We start from the raw sequence: 27595 nt of genomic DNA, 5'->3' as shown, positions 1-27595 counted from the left end.
TTTACACCATCACCTTTTCTCCTTCTTTTCGTTTAATGTCCTTATTTTCCCTTGTGGGGCTGGACGGTACTACACTATCACCACCACCACAAAACACAAGACCAAGAAAAAACAACTTACAGTGACGTCAAAGATGGTGGCGCGATGCAGGGGCCAGGATTTGATGAGGTTGAGGAAAGCCTGTTTAGCCTCCTGTGAGTCCATGTTGAAGAGGCTCTGGTGGTGCATGGCCACAGCCTCGTGCGTCACACTGGACAGCAGCCGCGGCGAGAGGGTGTGGGCGATCACCTCCCCATAGTCCATGTTTGCCCCGATGAAATTCCCTAGTTCTATTTGGGCTCTAAGTGCACACAGCATCACCTGCAAAAGTGATAAAAACAAAAAATGTAACTGAGTCTAAAGCAGATATCTTACAATTTGCTGTGTTATAGATTGAGCACTGTTCATTAATGTTTTCAGATCTTTTTTCATTAAATTATGGCAGGCAATCAACATCCTCCAAATGGGTATAGAAACAAACACCTAAATGAACCTAAAATATTGTAACATCCATACTGAACACTGTCTTCGCAACCTTGTTTTCTATTATAAGAGTATGCAAATTCCAAAAGAAAATAAATACGATAAATTCCACTAGGTTACATTCACTCCAAATTTAAGTATCAATATGAAATTATCTTATATTTTCACTGTTAAAGATACATCCTTATTTCTTTCTTTTGGTAGTATTGCTGAGACTGTTTAAAGACATACAAAACTATAAGAAATATGAAGACAGAAATACAGAGGAGCCACCACTACTCACAGCCTCCACTTGTTTGACAGGGAACTTGTCTGCCCTGAGAGTGTACAGGACCTGGAAGTAGAGCAACTCCTTCTCCACATTGTCACTCAGGTCCACCCAAGACTCCAGCAGCAAGTGTTTCTGCGGAGTGGTAGAGTACATGTCACCATTAAATATCTATCTCACACAACAAACTATGATTATTGCACATTCCACCTAAAAACCACTAATGCCATGTAGTACTGATGCTGCTGGTGTTTTTTGTCCCCATGCTCACCTTGAAGAGGAAGATGTGGTGGTGCTGGTGTAGTGAGGCTGCGCTGGACTGGCGGTAACGCTCCCACCGAGACATGACGTCAGCCAACACCTCCTCCATCAGGATGCAGCGCTCGGTGGTTCCCAACATCTCATAAATGGCATAGCCTGCGCCCAAAAAGAAACCAAGAGCAGTGTTAAATAGATAGAAAAAACAAAATACATAACTATACAATATGAAACTTTATCCTGACAAGTTTCATAAAAGACAATTTGATTTTTTATTTGAAACATAAAAGTTTCAATGTTTATAAACAGAGATAAGCTGCTAAATAATACTCCACAGCCACTCCTGACCCAAAGGTTACTGATATATATGAAGACTTCCATGATTCTTGTTTGCTACCTTTGGCCGTAGTCTTCAGGCCAATCTTGTGTCTTATGAGCTCCACCACGTCGCCTGCCGTCGCTGAAGCATCAAACTCGAGGGAGTGGAACTGTCCGTCCATGAAGTGGAAGCGCGCGTAGATGGGTCGCCTGTTGATGGTGCACAGGATCTCCTGCTTGGAGGGCGTCCACTGCCGCCGCCGGTTGTTGAGTGCCTTCAGCAGACACTGGGAAGCACAGAAACAATTACTTCACAGCACAACAATAGTGACAAACAAGCACCACCTTTACAAACATATAAAAAGCTAATCTACTACTTCATACCACAATCACATCTCCAACAAGATATCCATCACATATACACATCACCACAGAATAAAGTGCCATATCTTTTTAGTTATAGACTGCTTACACTAAAAGTTAAATTGATTAAATTATTATGCACACCTAAGCACTTTTACTCTCATTCACTAACAGTTGACAGCATGATTTCTTATACATATAGGAAGTCAGACTGGTTCAGACAAGCTCATCAAGCTATGCCTGGGGTAAAGCAGTGCCCTATATTAGTTTCACTACTCACCTTTTCAGCATAGCGGGCGTATTTTCCCTCCTCAGACACATAATCGGTGGAGCAGCGCTGGAGGTGGGCGCGAAGGTACTTCCTGACACACTTGTCCGTCGGGGGAATGACTGAGCAAAACAGCGTCAGGAGGGACCAATGCCGAAGGTTGACTCTTGAATTTGGATCTGTAGAAAGGGTAATAGGGGTAAATTTTAAGGCCTTTGTATGTACCCCTTGATTTTAGACCCCGAGGTAAGTAAGGTAAAGTTGGGAGGATACACTATTGGTGCAAGTGGCCACAGTGCTCACCTCCATATCATTGGCTGTATGTACCCCTTGATTGAATAGCCTAAGGAAAGTGAGGTGAAGCTGGGAGCATACACTATAGCTGCATATGGCCACAGTGCTCATCTCTGTATCATTGACCCTAAAGCTACGGTCACACTTGCTATTGTTAACGCTAGCCTGGCTTTTGTTTTCGCTGGCTTGCCAGTGATATGCGCGGCAGTCTGGTCACACCACATGCAAAGTCCGCTAGCTAGCTAGCTAGCTGATCACATCATAACAACACTAGCCGCTATGGAGGAAGCACTTCTTGGATTCGCTCTGTCCACAATTACTCTTGCCACTTGTTTTGTAGCCAGTGAGGACTTAAAGAAGAAAAGAAAAGTGAAACGAAAGTGGATAAGACGATGGCTGGCAAGTGTGTTCGCTCTAGCTCTTGCTCTTGCTGTACAGGTGACCCGTTGGAAAGTCACCGAGGTCAAATGAGAACTGAATATTATATTTCCATTAAAGAAAAAAAATACATTTGGAAATTTTCTTGTATTGTCGTCTAGCTCTTTTATTACGCATTTAAAGTCCCTCCCCAAAAAAGAAATGGAATATTTTTTTGATTGCATGTATGCTGAATAAACGATAGTTTCTTATTACCTTCCATTCGGCTACCGCTATCGCTAGCAGTACATGCCAGTGAAAACAGTCCGTATCGATAGCTCAAAGCAGCCGGTATCAATCGCTTGTGCAGCGCAAATGGCTGGCCGATCAAGCTGTACCGCTGGATCCAGCGATATCAGTAGCTAGTGTGACCGCACCTTAAGGACCTAAGGGCATGGTTATAATTCCTCCTACTCCAAGAAGAGAGTGTATCAAGACACCTCTCCACCTGAAATTAACCTTGCTTTTGGCTACTCTTTACTTTTATCTTTTATGAGCGGCGAATAGCGGGCTTTTCTTTTTGTAGTCTTTTTTTTGCCCTTGAGCCGTGTCCTCTGATGTGTAAAAAAAATAAATAAATAAATAAATAAAAAATAAAAAAATAAAAAAATAAAAAAAAAGGCAAATTAAACTACATACTAAAGTGATTCTCTTCCTTTCTCCCTCTCTCCTTCACTCACTCACCTGGATGGTCGGTGGTCTGTTTGATGAGCTGGAGGTAGGTTTCATTGAGAAGAATGTCCCTCTTCATGCACTGCTCCACAATCCCCTGCACCATGGTCAGCTGCTGGTCGTCACTCGTGGCTGCCGTTTCAGCTGGAAAGACGATTCAAAATAAATGATCCTCAGCAATGATAAATAGTGGACAAAAAAGAGAAATTTAATTAACCCGGTAGCAGTGGGGATCATGTTTCTTAATGGTCCCTCTGTGAGAAAAATGAGAAAAAATCATCACACACAAACCATTTCATAATATATATCAAAGCATTTGTGATCAGTTTATGTATCATCTATTTTGGGGGGTTTATATCATGGCACAAATTTGGCCCATCACTGCTACACGGTAAAGCCACAAATTTGGCCCGTCGCTGCTACACGGTAAAGCCACAAATTTGGCTCATCGCTGCTACACGGTAAAGCCACAAATTTGGCCCGTTGCTGCTACACGCTAAAGCCATAAATTTGGCCCGTCACTGCTACCAGGTTAAAAAAAATGGACAGAAAAGCAAGAGTGTGATCTGATTTTGGTACTATAACAGAGGTAGATTATAATGCCATGTATGGAGCAATTAATAGAGAAATGAGGGAAGAAAACAAAGGAGAAAGAAACTGATTGACTCTTAACCTTTGAACAGCTACTCATGGAAACTGAACGTGAGACTTCATCAGCTTACCATTAGGGTTGAGGCCAGCGTAAGTCAAGATGGCGAGGGAGATCTGGAGAGCCTGTTGCTCCACCTCCGCCGTTGGGATCTTGGTGATGGTCTGGGTGAGCTGCGCCTTGGAGAACGCCCAGAACATGTGATGGAAGCCCTTGTACGTCTCCGAGTTCTCCCCATAATCCTGCCGCAGCTTATCTATTTTTTGCTTGTTTAATCTGGGAAGACAAATAGAAAGACAGTCAGTAAATCCCCCTTGTAGGACACCTTTCAGCCACCTAAACAAAGCTTATTACTCTCTTTTGAACACTACTTTGACACCTCTCCTCCCGAAATTGACCCCTCTTTCGGCCAACTCTTTGGATTCTTTTTAGGAGCAGTGAGGAGCGGGCTTTTTTTTTTTATTATTGTTTCTTTTTTTGTGCCCTTGAGCTGTCTTCTTTGTAAAAAAAAAAAAAAAAAAAAAAAAAACTTCTGGCCAACCCACTGACCTCTCTTCTGAGAGCTTTTTTTTTTTTTTTTTGCTGAAGCAGTGCTTAGTGGGCTTTTTTTTTTTTTTTTCTGTGTGTGTGTGTGTGTGTGTGTGTGTGTGTTTTTTGCCCTTGAGCTGCCTCTCTTACTGTAAAAGCAACAAGAAAATCAGCCTTAACCTGGTAGCAGCTGGGATCGTGTTTCTTAATGGTCCCTCTAAGCGAGAAAAATGAGAAAAAATCACCCCTCACACAAACCATTTCATAATATATATCAAAGCATTTGCGATCAGATTATGTACCATCTATTTTTGGGGGATTGTATAATGGCACAAATTTGGTCCGTCGCTGCTACCGGGTTAAGCCTCCTTGAACAGTACCTTCTTAATGTGCTGACGATGAAGTTTCCTCCCTGCTCCAGAGGCTTCTTGAGCATGTTGGCATCAATGATCTGGCGACGGCTGTGCACCAGGTTGTAGTAAAGCCTCGCCCTGTCCTCACCTGTAATCTGCTTCACCTGCCAAGTTGAAAAGGAGTTCCATCAGCCTGGGTAAGTTACTTTGAGTCATGTGTGTTTATCCAAGTCACCAGGTATTGTGTTAGAGGTGCTGTGATGTTACTATGTATACTAACAGTACCAGTAGCCAAACATTAAGTGGTTATGTGACCAAAGCAGGTTGCTAATAGATGTGAGTGAATACCAAGAACACATACAACAACTCTAGTCATTCCACTTGAAAATGTTACTATTCTTTGTAGCTAAGTGATAAAAAGGCATAAGTAATGTATGGTTTATGTTGTACAGACCTTCTTGTTTGAATCCATGTCTTTGATCCAGGATGCCAGCAAGGGAGAATAACTGGCAATGAGGAACCCAATCTCCTGTTTCTCCTTTGTCTCAAAAACAAAACACTTGTGAGCATCTGGTAATGTGCGCAGGAGGTTGATTGTGATGAAGTTGTCACTGAAACAAAAGAGCACAGTCAAGAACAAAAAATTCAAGACATAGCTGGAAACACAGACATAAATTAAGGGAGACAAAGGAAGACCAAGCAGAGACCTAAAAAGTGATGTAAAGCATATAAGGTCTGAAGAAGAAAATGAAATAACTATAAACAGCTCTTCATAAACCCAGATGTCAGAAAGTTGGAAAGTTTTATTAAGTCGGCACAACATCTGTGGTCATATGCTGGAGAGAGACAGGAGGGGAAGGAATTATAGGAGAAGGGAACAGATCCCAGGAGACGGGACACAACCCCCGATTCCCAAATGTCAGGTATTAACGACAAAATGCAGCTCATGAAAGCTCACCTGGGATCAAGGAAGATGGATTCTATGTCACAATATCTGTACTCGTATAAAATAAACTTGTCGTCGGGTTTGATCATAGCAATGCCATCACAGTTGACTCCCAGGATGAGCGTGTTGCCGTAGGACCAGTAGCCCCGGTAAGACACTTGAAACATGGTGGTGCCGTAGAGAGGGAACTGCATCACACACGTCAGGTACCAGACCTTCGCCACGATGTCAGTCTTCCCCGTCCCGTACTGCCGGTGAGCTTGAGCAAGGATCGGCACCTGAGGGAACACCAGTCAGTTAGTCTCCTTGTGTCTCTTGAGTTCCTGTGCCGAGTGATGTGAATCTGGCGTGAAAGTGTTCAAGGCAAGCGCTATATGAAGTTGTGCTATTTTGGTACATGTGACCTATGGGATACACTAATCATTTTCAGTTGTGTAAGTCAGTTTCAAATCCAATTTCATGAATTTTGTCTGTGGTTTTCACTATTGGAGACAACAACTTGTGAATTATATTTGATGTTGTACCACTTGAGAATTTACTGCACTCAATTCTGGGTGGCTTTTTTTTATCATGTGGAGTAAATGAAATAGATGCCATATCATTTAAGCATGAAAACTGAAGTAATGGATGGCAAATGTATGCTAGTGACTCCAATAAAGACTGCAGCTCATGGTCAGACACTCACCCACTCTGCCTGCTTTTTGCTTTGGGCAATGCGCTGTGGGAGGTAGAGTTGCACATCGGCATAGAACTCTGTCTTTCCGTCCTGTGGATCACCCAGAGCCACCTGAGCCTGGAGGCCGGCCAGCTGCAGCGCCACTTTCTCGTTGATGGGGAATTCATCCGCCTAGGGAAGAGACAAAGAACTACATCAGAAAAAAAATTATGGCACATCATGAGAACATCCACACACTTTGAGACAAAATCATGATAAATCTTGAGTTGATGGAAGAGATAGATGAAAAAATTATCATCCTCACTATCATCAGCAGATCCAACTTTTTTCTGCAGTTAAGAGGTTGAAATAAATAGATCATAATAATCCTTTATGCACCATTCAGACCTATGGAATATGTGGGAACAAAAATATATACACCAAACTTAGCCCATAAATGGCTTTAGGATGAAGGATAACATAAGACGACAGTAGGCAATAAAATACGTCAGAGATTATGCAAAATGGACAAACAGAACAACACTGGAAATACACACACCAAGACAGACTGCAACTATCTGCCCGTGTAATTGTAACGCAACTCACCCGCACAACGCTGTACACGGCCTGGGCGTACAGGAGGTTCACTTGCACCGGATCACTCGGGATCTCGCGTGGATTGCGGAACAAACGCTTCCGGAACACAAATCTGTTCTCCCCGGCGCTGACAGTCTGTGACGCTCGCTTGGTGCTGGAGCTGTGTGTCCCTGAGCCAGCCACCTTCTGCTGCTTTCTGCACAGACAAAAGAACATTCCTTGTGTCTGGGGTCACCATACGCTTAAATGTTTATAGACAGCATTCTTCATTATATAGGTATTACACTTCTTTATCTTTTTTCATCTATTCTGAAACTAACTCAATTGATCTCTTTCAAAGGAGCTGTTCTATTAGAGGTCTTTATTTACACCTGTCATTATACTAAGTCCCTGCTATTCTCTTTTTTCTCAGTGAATCGTACATTTCTGCTGGACTTTCAAGGGCTAACAGTCTCACTTACGTCTCCCAGGAAGATATAACATCATAGAGGTACTCGTGACTCTTGACGTGCTTGTCCCCATCAGCGCCTGACTCATAGATGGCCCAACCCTCCAGGCTGGAGAGGCCAAGGCGGTCGGCCAGCTTCTGCATGGCATCCCCGGAAGTGTCCCGAGGATGGACATCAATGGCCTTTGTGCGACCGTCCAGGAAGAAAAATCTGAAATTTGTACATAATTTAAATATACTCTCTTCCCCTCCATCATGAAATGTGAAGATAAACAAAAAACAGACAAAACACACCACCAACAGACTGTGACTAACCTGCATACAATAGTTCCAAGTTTCTTCATGGCTGCTATCTCCACCGAGGAAGGAGCAAGCTGTCTGCAGGAAACCTTGGTGTTCTTGCAGTTCTCTAGACACCACTGAACATACTGCCGCAGTTTTCCCTCTAGACTTAGATTCTTTTGTAGAAAACTAACAAAGTACTGCAATGTCCAAGAGAAGATTGTTATTATTCACTAATCAAAATAAAGCAATTAATTAGAAGTGAATAACATGAACTACAATATCAGATGAAAACTAGCAAGAAAGATCTTTTTTTTTTTTTTTTACAACAAAGGAGACAGCTCAAGGGCACACAAAAAAGGAAACAATACTAAAAATCTTAAAAAAGCCCGCTACTCGCTGCTCTCAAAAAGAATCCAAAGAAGTGGCCGAAAGAGAGGTCAATTTCGGGAGGAGAGGTGTCCAGATACCACCAGCACACCTTTCACTACACTTGAAATATATAAATTTACCTTATGCAGGAGTTTGCTGGGTTGGAAGGCTACCACACAGAGACACAGCATGAGCCACAGCCGCTCCAGGGACTCTGTGTTCGGGTTGTTGGTCACTTGTCGTATACACTGTACAAAGATCTCGTTCCTCAGCTCCTCCCTCTCCAGTCCATGGCTGATGATGGTCTGAATGGTGGTGATTTCCTGCTCCGGCTTCAGCTCCCCTCGACAGTACTTACACAGGTCCTTTGGGAAAACAGAACGCAGGCTATGAGGCAACTATCTCATGTTGGTGTGTATTAAGGAAAGCGTAAGTGATTGAAGACAGTACTTACACAGATCCTTTGGGGAAACAGAATGCAGGCTATGAGGCAACTATCTCATGTTGGTGTTTGTTTTTTTTTTTTTTTTTTTTTTTTTTTTTACAAAGGAGACAGCTCAAGGGCACAAAAAAAGGAAACAATAATAAAAAATAAAAAAGCCCACTACTCGCTGCTCCTAAAAAGAATCCAAGGAGGTGCCCAAAAGAGGGGTCCAATTTCGGGGGGAGAGGTGTCCTGATACCCTCCTCTTGAATGTTGTAAAAAAAGGAAAGCGTAGGTGATTGAAGATATTAAAGAAAAAATATGTGACTTGTCTATAGATAATAAGGAAAAGGTATGTGCTTCAAGTCTATAAATATTAAGGAATGAATATGAGATTGAAGTCTATAGATATTAACTCGGTATCTGCTGGGATCATATTTCTTAAAGGCCCCTCTAAGCGAGAAAAATATGAAAAAATCATCACTCACACAAACTATTTCATAATATATATCAATGCATTTGTGATCAGTTTATGCATCATCTATTTTGGGGTTTATATCATGGCAAAAATTTGTCCTGTCACTGGTTCATGGTAAAGCCACAAATTTGGCCCGTCGCTGCTACTGGGTTAAAGAAAAGTATGTAACTGAAGTCTACAGATATTATGGAAAGAGTATCTGATTTAAGCCCATAGACTTTTACTAGAATGGTACAGTTTCAACTTTGGGAAACTTACAAATATTTCACAAATCATTAAACTTTACCCTATTTCCAGTACATCAAAGTTTTCCACACCATTTTGGGTAACAAGAAACTACAAAATGATGCATGTTAATATTCTGAAAATAGAACAGTGGTAGAGGTCTTGGCTCACCCTGAATATAGTGCAGGCCAGGTTGATGTTCTCAGGATCATAGAGATGAACGTGGGAGGTGGGGATGATGGAGGAACGGGAATATGTAATTAACTCGTACTTTGGTAAAAATTCTGCGGTGGATCGCTTGCGGGTGAGAGTAGACATTAATGTACCTGTGTGAGAGAGACACCAAATTAGGAGAGTCTAAGTAAGCTTGAAGACAAGATACGTAAAAATATTATTGTCATTCTTGTTTACTTGTCACAAAAGCAAGAAAATAGAGCAAATTCATTGATTAAAATCACAAAAACTAGTAAAATACAAATGTTAAAAAAGAGAATAGATAAAAAGCTCAGTCAGTAATAAAATAAGGAGATTAATAATGGATTCATAGCTAGGCACGTTAACCCCTATGCCTTGAAAGCACATAAATAATAGTGAGGGAAGGGGATCACCCACCTTCAGGAGATCTTTCATGATTGTTGAAGAACTTCTCGGCAAACTCAATCATGTCAAAGTGATTTTGATTCTCATTTTCCTTGTTCTCGCCGAGCTCCTCCAGTTCATGCAGCTTGCGCTCCACACGCTGCTTCCGCCTCTCCACACGCTCGGGATCCTCCACCACACCATTGTTTCGGCTGTTTGCCCGAGGCTGTGGCATAAATAAAAGTTATATTTAATTATATGTTTATATTATATCATTTAGTGTGTAGCCTTCCTCTTTGGGATGAAATTTAATCAGCTCTTAAGATATCAGATATTTACCACATTTCACTTATTAACCACATTTCACTTATTAATTTGGGATGCAAGAGAAATTTTCTAAATGTATTTATCTGTGTGTGCTGCTCATAGGACTCACAGCAGGGCTCTTTGTGCTGGGCCGGGTGGTGCATGGGCTGCGGGCCGAGGGGGAGCGTGAGGTGCGCCGCTGCCCTGAGGATTTGCGCCGCCGGTCTGCCATTGAGGTGTCCCGTGGAGGAGGCGCTGGTTCCCTCTGGCGACGCAGCTCTACACCTTCCTCTGGGGGTGCTGGAGGGGGACCTTCAGGAGACAGACATAGTAACATTTTGTATTCATGAATCTGAGCTAAAACTAAGCTTTATGAAAAAAAAAGATAACTTAGTCTCTATGAAACAATGCAAAGGATTCAGAATCACAGAAGGTCCTTTTTCTTTCAATTCACTGAGGTGGAAATATGTCCAAAGACTGACTCACCATCGGGAGGCGGGCCAGACACATAGTTGGGTTCCCGTCGAGTCTGAGCCCCGGACAAGCCCACGGGGATGGTCTCGTAGATGGGCTCTTTGGGCTTTTCCTCCTCGTGGAACCCATTGATCTGCAGAATCATGTTTAAGTCTTGATGTAAAGATTGAGCAGATATGTAAATATTCTTTTTCATGCTAGCAAGAGTGAAAAAAGAATCTGGTACACTTTTATATTAATATGAAGGCAAGGCAAAGCTGTTACTAGGAATTGTTACATTTTCAAAATCATGGCTGCAGACTACTTCACCATGTTATGTATACTCTTCATGAGAAATGGATAATAAATGAAATATCAAATCAGCTTATCTTCCCTCCACACACTCAGTACCTGTGGTGGTGGTGGAGGAGGTAAAGCGTCCCCATTCTCCTGAGTTGTCTGAGCAAGTGCATTCTCCCCGCCAGCAAGCTGAAGAGCAGGGGGAGGAGGGGGCAAAGGCTGCTCCCCAGGTGGAGGCAGCTGGGAAAGGTCGATGATTTCTGGGCCAGGAGGAGGCGGCAAGCTGCTCTCCTTCTGCTCCCCTTCACGGGTCAGCGCCTCAAGCTGTGGGAGGAAGGGAAGAGGGTGAGTGAATGTTCCCATGACTCTGGGCAATGACTCACTCATAGACAGAAACACACTTACAATAAGATGAAAACAATGAGACAGTAATGGAGGCTAGAGAGTGAATGGGCTCTATGAACCTTAAGGCATGAAAGTGATGCAATACAAGATGGAAATAAAACTGAAACTAAAGATACAGGGCACACAGTATGTACTAATCGTTTATCTAACATAATAATCTTTGACAGTCTCCACAAATGAGAAAAATATAACCACTGACCTCCTCATCCACATTGACTGCCAGCTCATCCATCTGCCGAGTGATCTCATCCAACACGTGTCTTTCCGATTCCATGTTGGAGAGGAATGAGAAGAGGTTGTCGAGGTCCACGCCTTCCCCGGAGCCCTGTGAGGCGTCGTCTGGGTTGGTGGTTGTCGAGGCCGCCAGACGGTTGTTCACTGTCTCTGCCATATTGGACAGTGTTGCCATCTCCTCTTCCACTTTCCTGAGACATTGAAGGGATGTGATAAAGGTCAAGTGTATATTTTGAAAGCACTCACTCTAAATGTGTTCCTGGCATTATACATAAAAGTGTCACATATGTTACGTTGGACAGCTTTATAAGAAGGTGGTCATCTACACATATGCAGTTCCCTAGCAATGGATGAAATGGAAGTTAGTTATGATTGTAAATGTAACTTCAGCTGTGACTTATATAAATGTCAAATATGAAATGGAAACGTGATACAATTGTTAGTCAAGTTACTAAAGACGTCCGATAATAACTAGGAATAAGTGAAAACCCATATCGTCACCCTCATAATATAATCACCGAAGTCATTTTTCAGCGATTTCCAGGTTTTTGTTTACATCAATTTTTCAACACGTGACGCCCACTTTTGTATAGTTGCCTTCGTCATTCATGGTTTGAGTGTTCTAGAATTAGCCTTTTCATTTCTGCCTAAATCTTAAGACAAATGAGATAATGACAGTTCTTTTCCGATTTCCTGAAGAGTAGAAAATGATGACTTGGGAGGTTTATTTATGAAGGTGATGATATGCAATACCTCATGCTTCCCACCAGGTCCTTGCTGTAAGGTAGAAACATGCCAGAAACAGTTAATATTCATTTGTAATAGAGGATGAAGCTCACCAAAGACCACCTTGAACAGAGTGCATTCCCCAAAGAAGCAACCTGGTAAAGCCGAGAGATTATAGATGATCGAAACTCACCTGCCAAGAGTTAACACAGAGGCGGAAACACGTGTTATCCAGGGAGCATAGCCACCAAGGTGTGCCGAGAGAGACAGACAAGAGGACAGAAGTAAGACAAACAAGGGAGGTACTTACCCTTCACCCACTGCTGCCAGACCGTCATACTGTTGGCTTGAAAGGGAAGCACAAAGCAGATCAAGCAAAATACCAAGCAATCTCATCTGAGTCTCATTCAAGTAAGAAATCTAGAATTTTTTTTCCAATGCAGAATAAGTTAAACTGAAGATATAAACTGATCACTCTGCACTGAATAACTTTAAATGAGTAATCAATGAAAACATTACTTAACTTTAAAAACAAAGCAACAAAATTATATAATGATAGAATGATTTTCCTTCAAGCCAAGAAATCATGTTGTTAGGATGTTTGATTATCAGAAAGGCAGTTGGCAAGCAGGAGTAATAACGCCAGAGGAGCAAGTTTAGCTGTCCCGGCACACTGAGGGATGTTGGCAACCCCACAGCCTAGTTAAGTACAGGTTAGATGATGAATGTTTGAGTCCCTCCCTCACCTCAGGTCATGCTAATAACTAAGACACATTAGTGGTCGAGGTGACACATGCATCAGTTCAGAATGTCATTATCATTAGCAATAGTTTGTTGATGAGTAGCCCATATACAGCATGTTTGGATGTCCCAGTATGGTTGTTAATTGATGCTATGGTATTAGTAGTGCTACATCCCACACATGTAATGATGACACTATATGAGTATTTTGAAGACAACAGACAATATATATCAGCAGCACAGCAAAGCTTTGTACACTGCAACTTGTTATCTTAACTGGGCTGAGGCCGGGAGTCTTCTAGTGTGGGCAATGGTTTAAAAGCTACAGCCTTTGTGACACATTAACCTAGCTATTATTTACACTTTCTACTCCTCACTATATATCAGGATCTCTTTATGGATAGCTTCTGTTGCTTCCATTGGCTTTCATTTATTTACAGGCTCCACATGTATTACCATCTTGTTCTTTGTTTTCACAGTTCCTTTGCCACTTATTATGGAACTGATCCACTCACACTGGCATTAGTGATAAGTACATGTGCAAAGGTATTAAGAATTCAGCTGATGTTATTTAACAGTCACTCACCCCTTCCCCCTGACAAGCTTAACCTAAGAGCCTCACAGGATTACAGTTTTCTTTCATCTTGCATTCAGAAACGTGCAATGCTCATTTGAATCTTCAGTCATTCTATTTGACATCTCTTTGAACTATGGTTGTGCATTAGATTGGTTACTGTATACAGAGGATACAAAATTTCTGTTCAGGCAATTCAGAGAGTGAAGCGCTAAGCCATCGAGAGGAGTGTCCACAAACCTCTCTGCTTTGCTGGCTGTTCAGTGTTATTTGCTCATAAGCAAAATATAAATTTGCTGATAACAAAAATATCTTAGACGGAAACATATAATACAGTTAAAATAAGACAAAATTAATTAAAATAATTACAAAATATTAAAATAAGCATCTGTCTGCCCAATTAACAGTGAGGAGACCACTTGGTACGTGTTCTTGACTTGAAAACTGAAGTACATATATGCAGACAGGAACATACCTCTGTGCTTCCTCCAGCTCGTCCTTCTTGGCTTCATCCTCGGCAAGTCTGAGTGCCTCCTCTTCCCTCTGCCTCCTCTCCTCCTCCAGGCGTTCTCTCCTCCTCTGCTCCTCTTCTATCCTCTTCATCTCCCGCAGAGCATTAGCAACCTTTTTAGGAGGTGAGTCGGTTATATTCAACATCTCTGTACGTTACCAATTTACATTATACTTCAAATGTAATACGGCAGATGATGGGGCATTACATTAGTGCACGGGACTGTGATGTTCTTTTACTGTTTCTTCAAAATTCTTATTCTGCGCATATCTATACACAGGAACTTCTTGTACGCTGTGAGGTAAAATTGGGGGCATATGCTACGCTGCACATGGTGGGATAGAAACTATTACTCAAGGACACGGGCCAAGTGTGATGTATGGGTAACCACAATTCATATATGCTGTGGTCAAAGAAAATGGCAGTGCGTGACCCTGACAAGATGGCATACAGCATCCCTTTACCTCTCGGGCAAACATTCCTCGCACGTTGGACTGGATGATGATGATGGCTCTTCTCTTCCTGATGAACTGCAGGCGGAGTTTCCAGCCACGGTAGCGGTTCTGTATGGTCACACAAGCAGCGCGTATCCTGTGGTACTCTGCAGGAAAAAGACCTTGTAAACTGTCTGATCTGTTGGATTCCTGCAGGAAAAGTAAGAAAGATGGAAGGAAAACTAAAAAAATGGAGAATGAATGAATGCAAAGTGGCAGTGACATACCCTTCCAGTGCCTGTGATAGAGTGCATTGATATTTATTGCTGCAGAGATTAAGAAAGGAGGATTGGAAAATAAGAAAATGGAGAATGAATGAACACAAAGTAACACCAGGGGGAAGTGACATACCCTTCCTGTGCCTGTGCATGCGATAGAGTGCCTGGATCTTTATTGCCGCGGAGATGATGGTGGTCTGGCGTTTGTCCTCAAGTGGCTCGTAGACCTTCTGTCGGATGAACACCTTGCTCTTGCCCACCTGCCACTCCTTCGGGGGCAGCGACAGGCTCTTCATGATGTCACTGATGGTTGAAGGAGATTTGGTTTGCTTTATTTAGCCACAAACAAACAAGAGTACAATATGAATACCCTGCCATATGAAAGGATGTTGTGTTGTAAAGAATAAATTTCTGATGGACTGGGATAGTGCTAGTTGCAAGGCTCTTTCACTAAAGGGGCATCTAAATACTTGTTAAGTGGAGAAATAATGAATCTACTTGATATTGATATTTTGAGATAGTCTAATTACCTTGAGTAAATACAACGGGGGTACACAAGGAATCCAAAAAGCATGATCCCACTGAGGGTCCCCATTAAACACTAACTGACTCTGCTGATGGAACTTGTTCTTTTGAGGGCAAACTTATTTATCTGCCCTGGAGAATATTTTCAGATACACAGTCCAGATATGAAGATATGAAGATATGAGGATATGAAGATATGAGGAGGCTAAACATCACAGAAAAAATGGCTATGGACCGGCAACAGTGGAGGAAGCTCATATCCCGTCCAACCCCACCATAGGGAATAAATGGACGTTAAACGATGATGATGATAATGACACAGTCCACACTAATTATGAAGGGAAAATTCAATATAACATGAGAAAAATAATCACCTCAAGAGGGTGTTATTCTTTCCACTACACAAACCAAACAGCCTCAGACACTCACCACACATGCTGCTTGGGGTCCGGGTATCTCTTCCTCCTGTTGAGGCAGAAGTACCTCGCGATGAAGTCCCCGAACGTCATGTGAATGGGGAATCCCTCCTTGCGGATCCTGATGATGTCATTCATGCCGAGGTAACGCAGCTGGTCCAGCACCATCGACTCATCGTAGGAGTTGGCCGCCTTGTTCTTGTTGGGCTTGATGCACCGCACATACCTGAGGAGAGAGATTCAGGGTGAAGGACGGTACAATGCAAGTTAAAAGTTCTGTACATATTAGTGGTGCTGCCGTGCTTTTGCTTTGTAGTACAGCATTATGACAACTGATATTTTAGGATCTTGTTTTGCAGTAGGTAATGGCTAAACTGTTGTGATCATTGATGGTTTTGTTGTATTGCTGCTTTGTTTATTGTGCAAGTGTCATACAAAATTCAGGAAGATTATTTAATCAGAAAAAGCAAGAGACTACATACCATGGATTGGTAGCTTGGAGGACATCCACCAACGCTTGCAGCTGATTGCGGAAAGCGTCTGACACTGTTGGTTTGCCTTTGGAGGTTCCTCGAGAGATGGTGCTCTGAATGGTGCCCATCCTGGCTATGGTGCACCCAAGCAGGTCCTGGTGACATACAGTTACATAAGTAAATTGTATTTATCAATGCAATCCTGAATCTATGTTTATTAAATTGAAAATTAAGTAAAATTAGAGAGCAGAATGACTGAGTATCTGATATATAAAGAGGTCATTTCTATGACTTTTATCATCTTGTAGAGTCTTTACATGATAAACAGAAGCAAAAGCAGCTGGGAATCATGAACTGTGAAGACAATACAAAGCTCAGCTTCAACACACCTGAAACCGTGTTAAGTCAGCAATGAACTTGTTTTCTGATTTGCTCATCAGGTCAAAGAACACGTCCTGCTGGGTGTCTCGGTTCTTGTCCACAAAGCCTCGCACTGTGTAGATCACCTTGCCTGTGTGGAGGGAGGGGTGGGGGGTGAGGGGCCACTCTTGCTACATTGGGACTACTGATCACACATTTCAGGTCATGAAGGTGTATGGTAACACTTATAAAAAATAATGGTTTATAAAGGTAATTGGATTTTAAAAGTAAACTGAGAAGAACCCATTTGTTAAATTTTGATGGGTTAAGTGAAAGACAATCATGACCGTCACATGATGGGTAATTTATCAAACATTACAAACATCAGTCAAGTTAACAGTTACGCATTGTGGTGTTTAGATAAATAACTTCTGATAGTTGTGTATGCCACTGAACAAGGGAGCTGTGTTGCACTAACAGGCAGGCTAACTGAAGTGGCCTGTCCAAGAACAATTTAAATGAATATCATGAAACTCTGCATGTAAATCTTGTTCTCATCTATGAGCACTGGTGCTTAATGAAGGTCAAAACTGTCTGCAATGCCTCTGATGTCAAGTATGATAAACATCAAAGTCTAATATTCTTATACTTGGCTTTTCTTTACGATAGTTAAAGTTTCAGATTTAGATTTAACTACAGTATACAATATAACATCAATGTTAAGAAGGGAATATTCAAGAATGGTAAAAGTATATTGGAAAAAATACATTAGTCTTTAATATCAGTTATATTAAACTTACAACCCAGGCCTTGGGGTATATATAGGCCTTGCTAAAGTGTCAGTACTTGATACATACATTTTCTACAGTCCTACAATGCAGAGATATGTTGACTATACTGTGCAACATGCAGTGGCTACAGGTTTGGCTAACATCAGCTTCAACACACTACAATACATAACCATCAAGTGTGATCCAAAGTTAGTGTCAAGGAGTTAACTGAGTGAGGGCCGGGGCGCCCCAAACACACACCTGCGTAATGGTTGACACCAAACTCCACCTCCCACCGTCTTCTGTCATCACCTTTGATATAGTTAGGGTGACTCTCAAATTCCTGGTGCAGCTTGGTCAAGTAAGTCTTGTCTGCACCCTACAATGATATAATGTTCTTCTTAATTAAGAAACAAAAAGAAAAATTAAAGTATATTAAAAAAAAAAATCCCCCAAAATACTGTAAAAAAAATTGGCATTACAGACATAATTTTAAGGGGATGGGTAAATAGATATATATGAACTATAAAACCTTTGTGTTAATATGAAAGAGTACATTGATATGATGTGGTATTGGATGAAAAAAAAAGTCAAGGGGGGTCAACACTAAGCACATTACTGCTCTGTTATTTACATAGTGTGTGTTCTGTCCTGCCTCCTGTGTGGCATGCAGGCTGTGTCCTCAGGCTGGAACTCTCATCTAGCCATGTATGATTGTAACAAAAACAACACTTTATACACAACACTACAGCAAATGACTGATCTAACAGTACTAGTGATTCTCAGGTCTATCTTATTACTGATCCTGCCTAAGAGTGACATGTGCTTCTAAGATATTAAAGTGTCCTTAAACATGAAGGTTCCTCACCCCAAAACCCTGACCTCATACATGGGACTGGGGGACACACAGCTGCCTCCCCTCAGGATGGCCTCACCTTGGGCATGCGGCACTCCTCGGAGAGCAGCTTCAGCACACACCTCGGGGGCTTCTCCAGCAGTTCAAGGCACTCAGTGTTGTCCGTGAAGGTGATGTGGGAAAACTTAATCTCCTCTTGCCGATACTGGAAGAAAAGAATTACATGTGTCCCAGGAACTGACAACCAGGAAATATAAAATGTAGGAATCAGTTTCATACATACATGAACCATATCTTTAACCCGGTAGCAGCGGGGATCATGTTTCTTAATGGTCCCTCTAAGCGAGAAAAATGAAAAAAAATCATCACTCACACAAACCATTTCATAATATATATCAAAGCATTTGTGATCAGTTTATGTATCATCTATTTTTTGGGGTTTATAACATGGCACAAATTTGGCCCGTCGCTGCTACATGGTAAAGCCACAAATTTGGCCCGTCGCTGCTACCAGGTTAAGTGAACAAAGTACATGATGTTAGGGAGGTTAGAATTTATGAATACTATTATTCTACTCAGACAAAAAAAAAACTTACTATTTCCTGTTCCAGAGCAAAGACGTAATGATTGAAGAATTTGTGCAGCTTTTCATTGGTGTAGTTGATGCACAGCTGCTCAAAGGAGTTGACAGCAAAGTTCTCAAAGCCAAAAATGTCCAGAACTCCCAAAAACCTGTGAGGGAGGAGCAACATTTAGTGGAGCTGGGAAACATTGTTATGAGTCTATTTTGTACCTGATTTATCCTTCACCTGATCCTATTTTCTTTCTTACTTCTTCATTTGGTTTGTTGAGTACATCAATTACTTTTATTCAAAATGTGGTTATTCCTTCATTTTTTTAATTGTTATTTACCCAATGAATCACAAACTTTATTTACTACATGGTTGCTTCTTTCCCTTACTTTCTTTTATATGCCCTATTATATGCACTATTCTCTATTTTATTCTTCCTATTCTTCTGTTGTGTTGCAGCTGGTCCTTCCCTTACCTGGTTTGGTCCTGGCCAGGGTTGGTGCACTTGTTGATGTGGTCCACCAGCCAGGCAAAGGTGCGGGAGTAGAGTGTCTTGGCCATGGCGTGTCTGTTCTCCTTGGCCTCCGCATGCTTCAAGGGGATGTGTGTTATGTTGCCGCGGATGTTGATCTGTCGTTGCAGTAGACAACTGAGGAGCTGCTCCCCGGTAAGGCCCAGCAGTGTGGACAGGGTCTTCAGCACCTCCTGGTCGCTGGTCGTCAACTCACAGTTTTCCCCGTCAATGTCTGCAAACTGAGGGAGACGAGGGTGAGGTGAAGATTGGTAAGTACGCCAGAATGAAAATGGAATGAACTAGATATACAAGATGAAATTAGTAGGTGCAAAAGTTTGAATGCCATCAAAATTCAAGAAAAATCCCTATAAATTACAGAAAAAGTGATGTATGATGTAATAAGTAAACCTGAAGGAAAATGGAATGAAATAGATATATAAGATGAAAATGGCAGATGCAAAAGTTTAAATTGAATGAAAAATAAATAAAAAAATCAGTGTAAAGGAAAGTTATGGAGAAGCCAGTTTTCAATGTAATGAAAATGAGAAGAATGAATATATAAATTGCAAAATGTTCAGGATGGCAAGGATGCTTCAAGAATGCCATTACTTAGAAATCAGTGACCTTAAACCTATTTTTTGTCAAGGATGTTTGCTTCCTTAATATATGTTATCAGGAAATAGGTTGCTAGCAGGGTGATCAGAAAAATTTACATGTATTATTATTTTACCGCTTTCTATTACTTTTGCACACATATACCCTCCTCCCCCCCCTAGCACAAACACACCCTCCTCCCCTCCCCTCAGCACATCCCCAGCTTGCACAAACACACCCTCCTCCCTCCCCTCAGCACATCCCCAGCTTGCACAAACACACCCTCCTCCCTCCCCTCTGCACATCCCTAACTTGCACATAATACCCCCCTCCCTCCCCTCAGCACATCCCTAGCAGACTTACCTCCAGATTACCGAGCCAGAGGATAGCCGCCAGGGTGCCGTAGATGCCGTCACAGATCTCCTGCGGCACGTGAAGCACATTGAAGGCGAGGCGCAGACTGTCAAAGCGTCGCGCGTCATCTATGCCGTCGATGAGAATGCAGCCGGACTGGTTCAGGTAAGTGTAGGTGTTGGCGGGGCGCAGGTGGAACTGGTCCGCTAACTCCTTGTTCATCTGTGGGACATGAAGGGACATTGATAAATACATGACTTAAATTACATAGTGAATATCCTACAAATATAATGAGGTGAGGAATATCATAAGCCCTTTAATTAACCCGATAGCTGAGGAGATCATGTTTCTTAAAGGCCCTTCTAAGCGAGAAAACTGACAAAAAATCATCACTCACACAAACCATTTCATAATATATATCAACGCATTTATGACCAGTTTATGCATCATCTATTTTGGAGGGTTTATATCATGGCAAAAATTTGGTACATGGTATAGCCTCAAATTTGGCCTGTCGCTGCTACCAGGTAAATTCACACCTTCAAGCGAAACCCACCACTGAATTAAAACACAAGCTAGTATATCCAATAAAGAAAAGAAGAGCATGGTGTATTATAAGGCCTTTTATGTATGCACTTTTACCATGAATGGGAAAAAAATAGAATGAGGACAATGAGAATATTGACCGATATCCTGAATATATGAATAAAAATCAGTATCAGCAATTTTTAATGTTCTTACTGGAAGAGCGTGTACACCATCATGATATAATAACTGTAGGGGTGGAAAGCTGTCCGAGATATCAGTTTAATATGTCCAAAGTAGTAGTAGTAGTAGTAGTAGTAGTAGTAGTAGTTATTTATAAAGTAGTAATTGCTGTTGGTTTCTTTTCATCTTATATCTGTGTGGAAAATAGTACACCATGATATAATTGCTGTAGGGGTGCAGTCTGAGATATCAATTTAATATGTCCAAAGTAGTAGTAGTAGTAGTAGTAGTAGTAGTAGTAGTTGTTGTAGTTGTTGTTGTTGTTGTTGTTGTTATTCCAGTGGTCAATTTCTCATCTCCATACACTAGATAATTTTCTGCCGTCATCACCACCACTACCACCATCACCACCACCACTACCACCACCATCATCATCACCACCACCATCATCATCACCCCACCACCACTACCATCCCCACCACCACTACCACCACCACCACCATCACCATCATCCCCCCCCCCCCCCCCTCTGTTTCCCCACCACAGGGACACTACAATAATGGGCTGAGTGGCCAACACATTCCCCCCGAAATGGATGGAGATGGACTTTCCTCGCATCCCCATTACCCCTTATCGGTCTCTATTTGCCGGGAACGACTGACCCCCAGGCTGAGAGGGGAGGAGGGGGAAGGGGAGAGGTGAAAGGTCAAAAGGTCACGTGATATTTGCTTTCTTTTTGTTTTGTTGTTTCAGGAAAAATATCAACAATCCTCTTTTTTCATTTTTTTCATTTCTTCTTCCTCTTCCTTTTCCTTCGTAATAACAATGATACGTAATAAAATAAATAACAATCTCATTTGCATTCTTTCTTCTTCCTCTTTTTCTTCTTCGTCTTCATCACCATCTACCACTACTACTACTACTACAACTACTACTACTTCTACTACTACAACTTCTAATGGTAAGAGCAATAATACGTAACAAAATAATAATAAGTCTGATTTGCATATTTTTTTTTATATTTTCCATAATACAAAATACTTCACGATGGACAACAAGCTCGCGATGTAAAGTTAATAAAGCAGTAGTCGACGCTTTGTTTTACCGAGGCCAACAATGGAAATGTAAAAGACCCGCCGGTGAACGTGTAAAAATAATGCGTAACAGCCAATTTATACGAGTGTTTACCGTGTCCGCTTTTTTGTTTTACGGTAATGACTCTTCTCGCGCCGGCCCGAGTTCGCCTGGCCCGCCCCTCACGCCGCCCTTGTCGAAACAGTGTTACCCGCTGCTGCGTCACTGCTCCCTCCCTGCGCCCTTTGATGCCTCGCCCGCCCCGCCCTGTTTCTGTTTCACCCCAAGTTTGCTCCACCTCCTTCCAGTCAACATATTTGATACTGTGCCACCCACTAACTTCACTCAAATCAAGGGAAAAAGTAATGAAAAGAACAAGAAATAAATTATCAGTAAACAAATGGTCTCGTCTAAGTTAGCTTATTACCGCTCTATTTACATCGTTATAGGCAGCAAAGACCCCCCCCAGCCCCCCCAGAGGCTCCTCAGGGGAGCTAGGTAACGATAAGTCACTTTCAGGTTGAGCTACAAGGAGGTTAAGTGGGATAATCGCTGTGACGTGGTCTTATATTGGAGTCCTGGTGAGGTCACACGTGGTGAAGGGTGAGTCAGAACCATTGAAGGAACCTCCTCGGAACCACTCATCTGACTCATCCTCTCTTCTGTCATTACCAGATGGGGAGCAAGGGTGGGAAGGGTCATTACCGGATCTAGCCACCCACAGCCTCCACCACGTGGCCAGGCCTACATTGGGGCCAAGTAGGGGTTATCCAACTTGTCCTCACTTAAGAGCAGCGGAATATTGCATAAAGAGCCATTTACTACAACAGCCGTAGAGAGCAGCGTACAGATGCAGCAGCAGGCTGTAGAAAGAGAACACCGAGCTCCTCCCGATCCTGAATCTTTGGGACTCCACCTTACCGGATGAATGAACGAAGACCTCTGGGTTCAACTCAGAGCAGTTTCTTCTTTATGACAATGGGACGGAAGCTAACTGTCGCGTCAGCGCCTTTGCTAAATACCAAAGAAAACCTTCCTTCACCTGGTCAGCCCCGCCCACCCTGATGGCTCTCCCAACTCACCTACGTCAGCACCTGCCCGAGGCCGCCCCGCCCACCCTAATTAAGGCCTCTCCCACCTACAGAACTTCCTCCCACTCCCATCAAACATGCCTCTCCACCCACTTTAATCTCGTAATTTTTTCTCTCTTTCTCTCCGCGGCTAGTTTTCCGATTAACATTCATTATTTCCTTTATTTCCCTTTTCTATCTTTCTTACTTAAGTTCTCCACCCATAAAACTTTTCCACTCCATCTCCACATTCGTATCCACCCACCAACCCATCCATCTTCATTTTTTCCCATGTCTAATATAATATATCTTCTGCTTCCGCATCACTTCATTTATTCCCACCCTTCCCCCTTGTCCTCCACCCAAGCAGATTAACTCCACCACACACCACGGCCCCACCCACTTAAACATCAGTCTCCGTTCCCTGTTTCCCCACCCGACTGGTCAACTGGCTTTTCCCAGAATCATAATTTCCGCGTGTCCTCATTTCAACGAGTCAAACAGGACCTAACCTGATTTGTTGTTTGGGTGATGGAAGGTTTCTGAAATTGTATTAAGGAGAAGGAACCTGCAAAGAGACTAAATGCGAAAATAAGTAAATTTAAAGTAATGAAAGAAGGAGAGGTAGGTAGACAGATGTTGACAGATATAAAGATAGGAAAGAGAGAAAAAAGAAACGCAATCCAATGCTCATAGCAGGTATAGATGTAGACATAGAAAAATTGTAAAGAAAAGAAACAGTCTAATGTTCATATAAAAAGATATATGTAGATAGATAAAATGATGGAAAAGAAAAAAAAAATCTATAAATAGTGTCCATAATAAGTAAATACATGTACGTAGATAGATAGATAGGAAAGACAAAAGAAAAGCGTATTGCTCATAATCTAATAAGTTACCTGCCAAATACCTATATACCTGTCACTCGAAAACAAGTTACCTACCGACTACTTATATCCCTGCCACTCACTCTCTATCTATCTATCTACCTATCTATGCACCTGTCATTCACACTTAGCGTTGATTATTTAACTCCGTAGTAGTCTTCAATCTTTATCAACAATAACGTGGCTGATTTGTCGTTTTTTTTACCTGCTTTTTAAGGCGTAGTTAATAGGATTTATTGATTTTTATACAACTGATGTTATGTTATGTTAGGTCAGATTGGGTTACATTATATCAGGTGTTGTTAGGCTGGTTAGATCAGGTCAGGTCAGGTCAGGTCAGGTTAGGTTAGGTTACGTTCAGTTAGGGTAGGGTTAGGTTACGTTAGGTTAAGCTGGTAGGTCAGGTAAAGTTTGTCAGGTTAGGTTAGGCTGGTTAGGTCAGATTAGTTCAGATCAGGTTAGGTTACGTTCAGTTAGGGTAGGGTCAGGTTACGTTAGGTTAAGCTGGTAGGTCAGGTAAAGTTTGTCAGGTTAGGTTAGGGTGGTTAGGTCAGATTATGTTAGGTTAGGCTGGATAAGTTAGGATAGGTCATGTTACGTAAGGTTAGGTTGGTTAAGTTATGTCAGGTAATTTTTTGGAGTTTGTAATATGCCGACTACTCTGTGAAAATTCAACACTTGCAGCTAACTCCTCCCTCATAACTGTTAACCCCTTGACCGCGGATTTCCCACAAGAAGACCTCACCAAGCTACAGGAATGGAACAAAAAGTGGCTGCTACAATTCAATGATGAAAAATGTAAAGTCCTGCACCTTGGGAGAGGATATCCAGCATACCAGTACCACATGGGAAATACTTCACTATCCACCACAGAAGCAGAGAAAGACCTGGGAGTATATGGTACCAGGCTACCAGTGAATGCTAATCGCAGCGGACGGGTTAATAAATACTAATAGAACGTTTAACCCGGTAGCAGCGATGGCCAAATTTGTGGCTTTACCGTGTAGCAGCGACGGGCCAAATTTTCGCCATGATGTAAACCCCCCAAAATAGATGATACATAAACTGATCACAAATGCGTTGATATATATTATGAAATGGTTTGCGTGAGTGATGATTTTTTTCTCATTTTTCTCGCTTAGAGGGGCCTTTAAGAAACATGATCCCCGCAGCTACCGGGTTAAAAAAGACGACCCATATAATAACAAGTGGCCTTCCTTTCCTCACCTGCGCGGCGGCCACGAGCTGGTAGAAGACGTGGTAGTTCCTCTCCTCGGGTCCCTGGAAGGTGATGCGGGACTGCTCGAGGAGGTAGTCTTGCATCACGCAGCCCTTGATGTGCCACGAGTTGTCGAAGCACACCTGCATGAACTTACCGAAGCGACTCGAGTTATCATTCCGCACCGTCTTGGCGTTACCTGTTGTGGAAGGACGGTCAGTGAGTAAGGGGGATTTTTTTTCTTCTTCTCTTTATTCCTATTTTGGTTCCTGAATACTGATTTTTCTTGGTTATTTCTTATTCTTCTTTAGTTTTGTTTTGTTTGTTTTTGGTTATTGCGTTTTGTTTAAGTTTGCTGGATTGGGAGTTTTCTTTTTTATTCTTTGGTTTGTATTGTTTGTTTTTGTTTTGTTTTACATTATTCGTGTAAGATAGGAAGAAAACAAGACGAAAAACTAGATAAAAAGGAAGAAAACGAAGAAAAGGGAAGAGAAAAAGAAGAAAAAGAAGACATAATAATCAAAAGAAAATGAAGAAATGGAAAGTAGAAGAAAGTAGAAGCAAGTAATAAAAAAGGAAGAAAAGGAAGAAGAGAAAGAAACAAAAGAAGAACAAGAACAAGAAAAGCAAGAAAAAGAAGTTGCATTAGAAGAAGAAAAAGAAGAACAAGTACAAGAACAAAAACAAGAACAATAAGAATACCAAAAAGAAAAATAAGTAGTAGTAGAAGAAGAGAGAAAAAGAAAAAAAAGACAGCACCACCACCGCCACCACCATCACCACCCCCACCACCCACCGAACGCCTCCAGGATCGTGTTGGCCTCAATGATCTGCTGCTCCACCCACGTCGACACGCCCGTTGTCACCGAGCACAGGTACTGCAGGATGAACTTGGTGGTCTCCGTCTTGCCGGCGCCCGACTCGCCCGAGATGACGCACGACTGGTTCTTGTCCAGCCTCTGCAGCGCCACGAACGACGACTCCGAGATGGCGAACACGTGCGGCTCCTCCTCCAGCAGCTTCTTGCCTTGGTAGCGCATAATGGCCTCCTGAAGGGGTAGATGGTGACGTTAGACTGGTTAGGTTAGGGTCAGATTAGAAGAAATTATTGTCAGGTTAAATTAGGTCAGGTTAGGTTACGTTATGTCAGGTCAGTTTAGGTAAAGTTTAACTGTGCTATGTTATGTTACGTTATATTAGGTCAGATAAGAGTTACGTTAGGTCAGGTTAGGTTAGGTTAAGTCAGGCTGTGTTGTAATGTCATGTTATGTTATGCTATATTAGGTCAGATATGGTTACGATAGCTTAGATCAGTTCAGGCTAGGGTTGGTTAGGCAGTGTTATGTGATGTTATGCTATGTTAGGTCAGATTGGGTTATATTAGATCATGTCAGGTTAGGTGCTGTTAGGCTGGTTAGGTCAGGTCAGATCAGGTCAGGTTAGGTTAGGGTAGCTAGATCAGGCTGGTAGGTCAGCTAATGTCAGGGTCAGGTTAGGTTAAGTTACGTCAGGTTAGGCTGGTTAGGTGAGGTCAAGTTACGTTAGGTTAGGATAGGTCAGGTTACGCTGGGTTAGGTTGGTTAAGTTATGTCAGGTCATTTTTAGAGGGTTACTCAGGTAGATAAAACAATGATCAGGTGCAGTGAACCAAAAGAGATTAAAATATTTTTATGACTAGTTTAGTATTAAATGATGGAAACTTTTTTTTCCTTCTAATTATAATAGGATTAAATGGTATTATAGTCTGAATGCAGGATAAAAATAATACGGAGGGTTTTTTGTCCTATATTGCATTTTAACTGAGGGGGAATTTGTCCTTAGGGGTTTTGTCTGAACCGCGTGGAGGAATAAAGGAAAAAAGGAAGGAGGGAGCGGTGAAGGAGACTTTGATCTGCATTTTATTCTGCATACTTTTAGACCTTTAAATATTTCAAAAAACAAACCAGAATATGCAATGATAAAAATGTCCGTTTGAAAAGAGGGAGAGGGAAACTGAGAACAGAAAACAGAAAGAGAAAGGAGCAAAACGAAATATAAACTCGAGGAAAAGAAGATAAACAATACAAATCTAAGTGAGGAAATTTTCAAGACTTGTTGCAATGAAAAAAATAAAATAAATAAGAGAGAAATCAACGTACCGGCGTCAACCTCAATCACCCAAAAGAGCAGGAAGGAAAAAAAAGAACTCGCTCAACTCTAAGGAAACTGCACGAGAAAAGTTAAATTGGAAAAAAAAGTTCGGAAGACAATTTACTGAGAATAGGAGTGTTAAGATTTTAGATGCTCGAGAAAGTACGGCAGTTATCTTTTTTTTTCTTCAGAACA

The 27595-nt window shown here is 41.9% G+C and overlaps 1 protein-coding gene across 2 annotated transcripts in view; it reads right to left on the bottom strand.

Moving 5' to 3' along the window:
• LOC126998036 (unconventional myosin-X-like) overlaps positions 1–27595 on the bottom strand; it is a 114110-nt gene that overhangs the window by 2467 nt on the left and 84048 nt on the right. The window contains exons 4-38 of one of the 2 annotated variants that reach the window (XM_050859334.1): positions 26067–26319; positions 25279–25469; positions 20322–20534; positions 19326–19603; positions 18875–19010; positions 18358–18483; positions 17684–17801; positions 16682–16803; positions 16302–16447; positions 15833–16045; positions 15012–15181; positions 14631–14767; positions 14131–14279; positions 12651–12686; positions 11580–11805; positions 11087–11299; positions 10709–10829; positions 10353–10534; positions 9950–10142; positions 9509–9663; positions 8351–8575; positions 7872–8038; positions 7570–7767; positions 7118–7304; positions 6542–6703; positions 5869–6134; positions 5365–5521; positions 4938–5074; positions 4103–4305; positions 3393–3524; positions 2010–2176; positions 1446–1653; positions 1062–1207; positions 806–925; positions 121–360 (exon numbers count right to left, since the gene is read on the bottom strand). In XM_050859334.1, coding sequence (XP_050715291.1) covers positions 121–360; positions 806–925; positions 1062–1207; positions 1446–1653; positions 2010–2176; positions 3393–3524; positions 4103–4305; positions 4938–5074; positions 5365–5521; positions 5869–6134; positions 6542–6703; positions 7118–7304; positions 7570–7767; positions 7872–8038; positions 8351–8575; positions 9509–9663; positions 9950–10142; positions 10353–10534; positions 10709–10829; positions 11087–11299; positions 11580–11805; positions 12651–12686; positions 14131–14279; positions 14631–14767; positions 15012–15181; positions 15833–16045; positions 16302–16447; positions 16682–16803; positions 17684–17801; positions 18358–18483; positions 18875–19010; positions 19326–19603; positions 20322–20534; positions 25279–25469; positions 26067–26319 — 6093 coding nt within the window. The remainder of the gene's footprint in view (positions 1–120; positions 361–805; positions 926–1061; positions 1208–1445; positions 1654–2009; positions 2177–3392; positions 3525–4102; positions 4306–4937; positions 5075–5364; positions 5522–5868; positions 6135–6541; positions 6704–7117; positions 7305–7569; positions 7768–7871; positions 8039–8350; positions 8576–9508; positions 9664–9949; positions 10143–10352; positions 10535–10708; positions 10830–11086; positions 11300–11579; positions 11806–12650; positions 12687–14130; positions 14280–14630; positions 14768–15011; positions 15182–15832; positions 16046–16301; positions 16448–16681; positions 16804–17683; positions 17802–18357; positions 18484–18874; positions 19011–19325; positions 19604–20321; positions 20535–25278; positions 25470–26066; positions 26320–27595) is intronic. The other variant, XM_050859335.1, reaches the window with a different exon arrangement.

Source organism: Eriocheir sinensis, chromosome 13, assembly GCF_024679095.1.
Source record: "Eriocheir sinensis breed Jianghai 21 chromosome 13, ASM2467909v1, whole genome shotgun sequence".
In the NCBI taxonomy this organism is placed as follows: Eukaryota; Metazoa; Arthropoda; class Malacostraca; order Decapoda; family Varunidae; genus Eriocheir; species Eriocheir sinensis.
The sequence above is the reverse complement of the archived record's forward strand: the minus strand, read 5'-3'. Positions and strand labels throughout refer to the sequence as shown.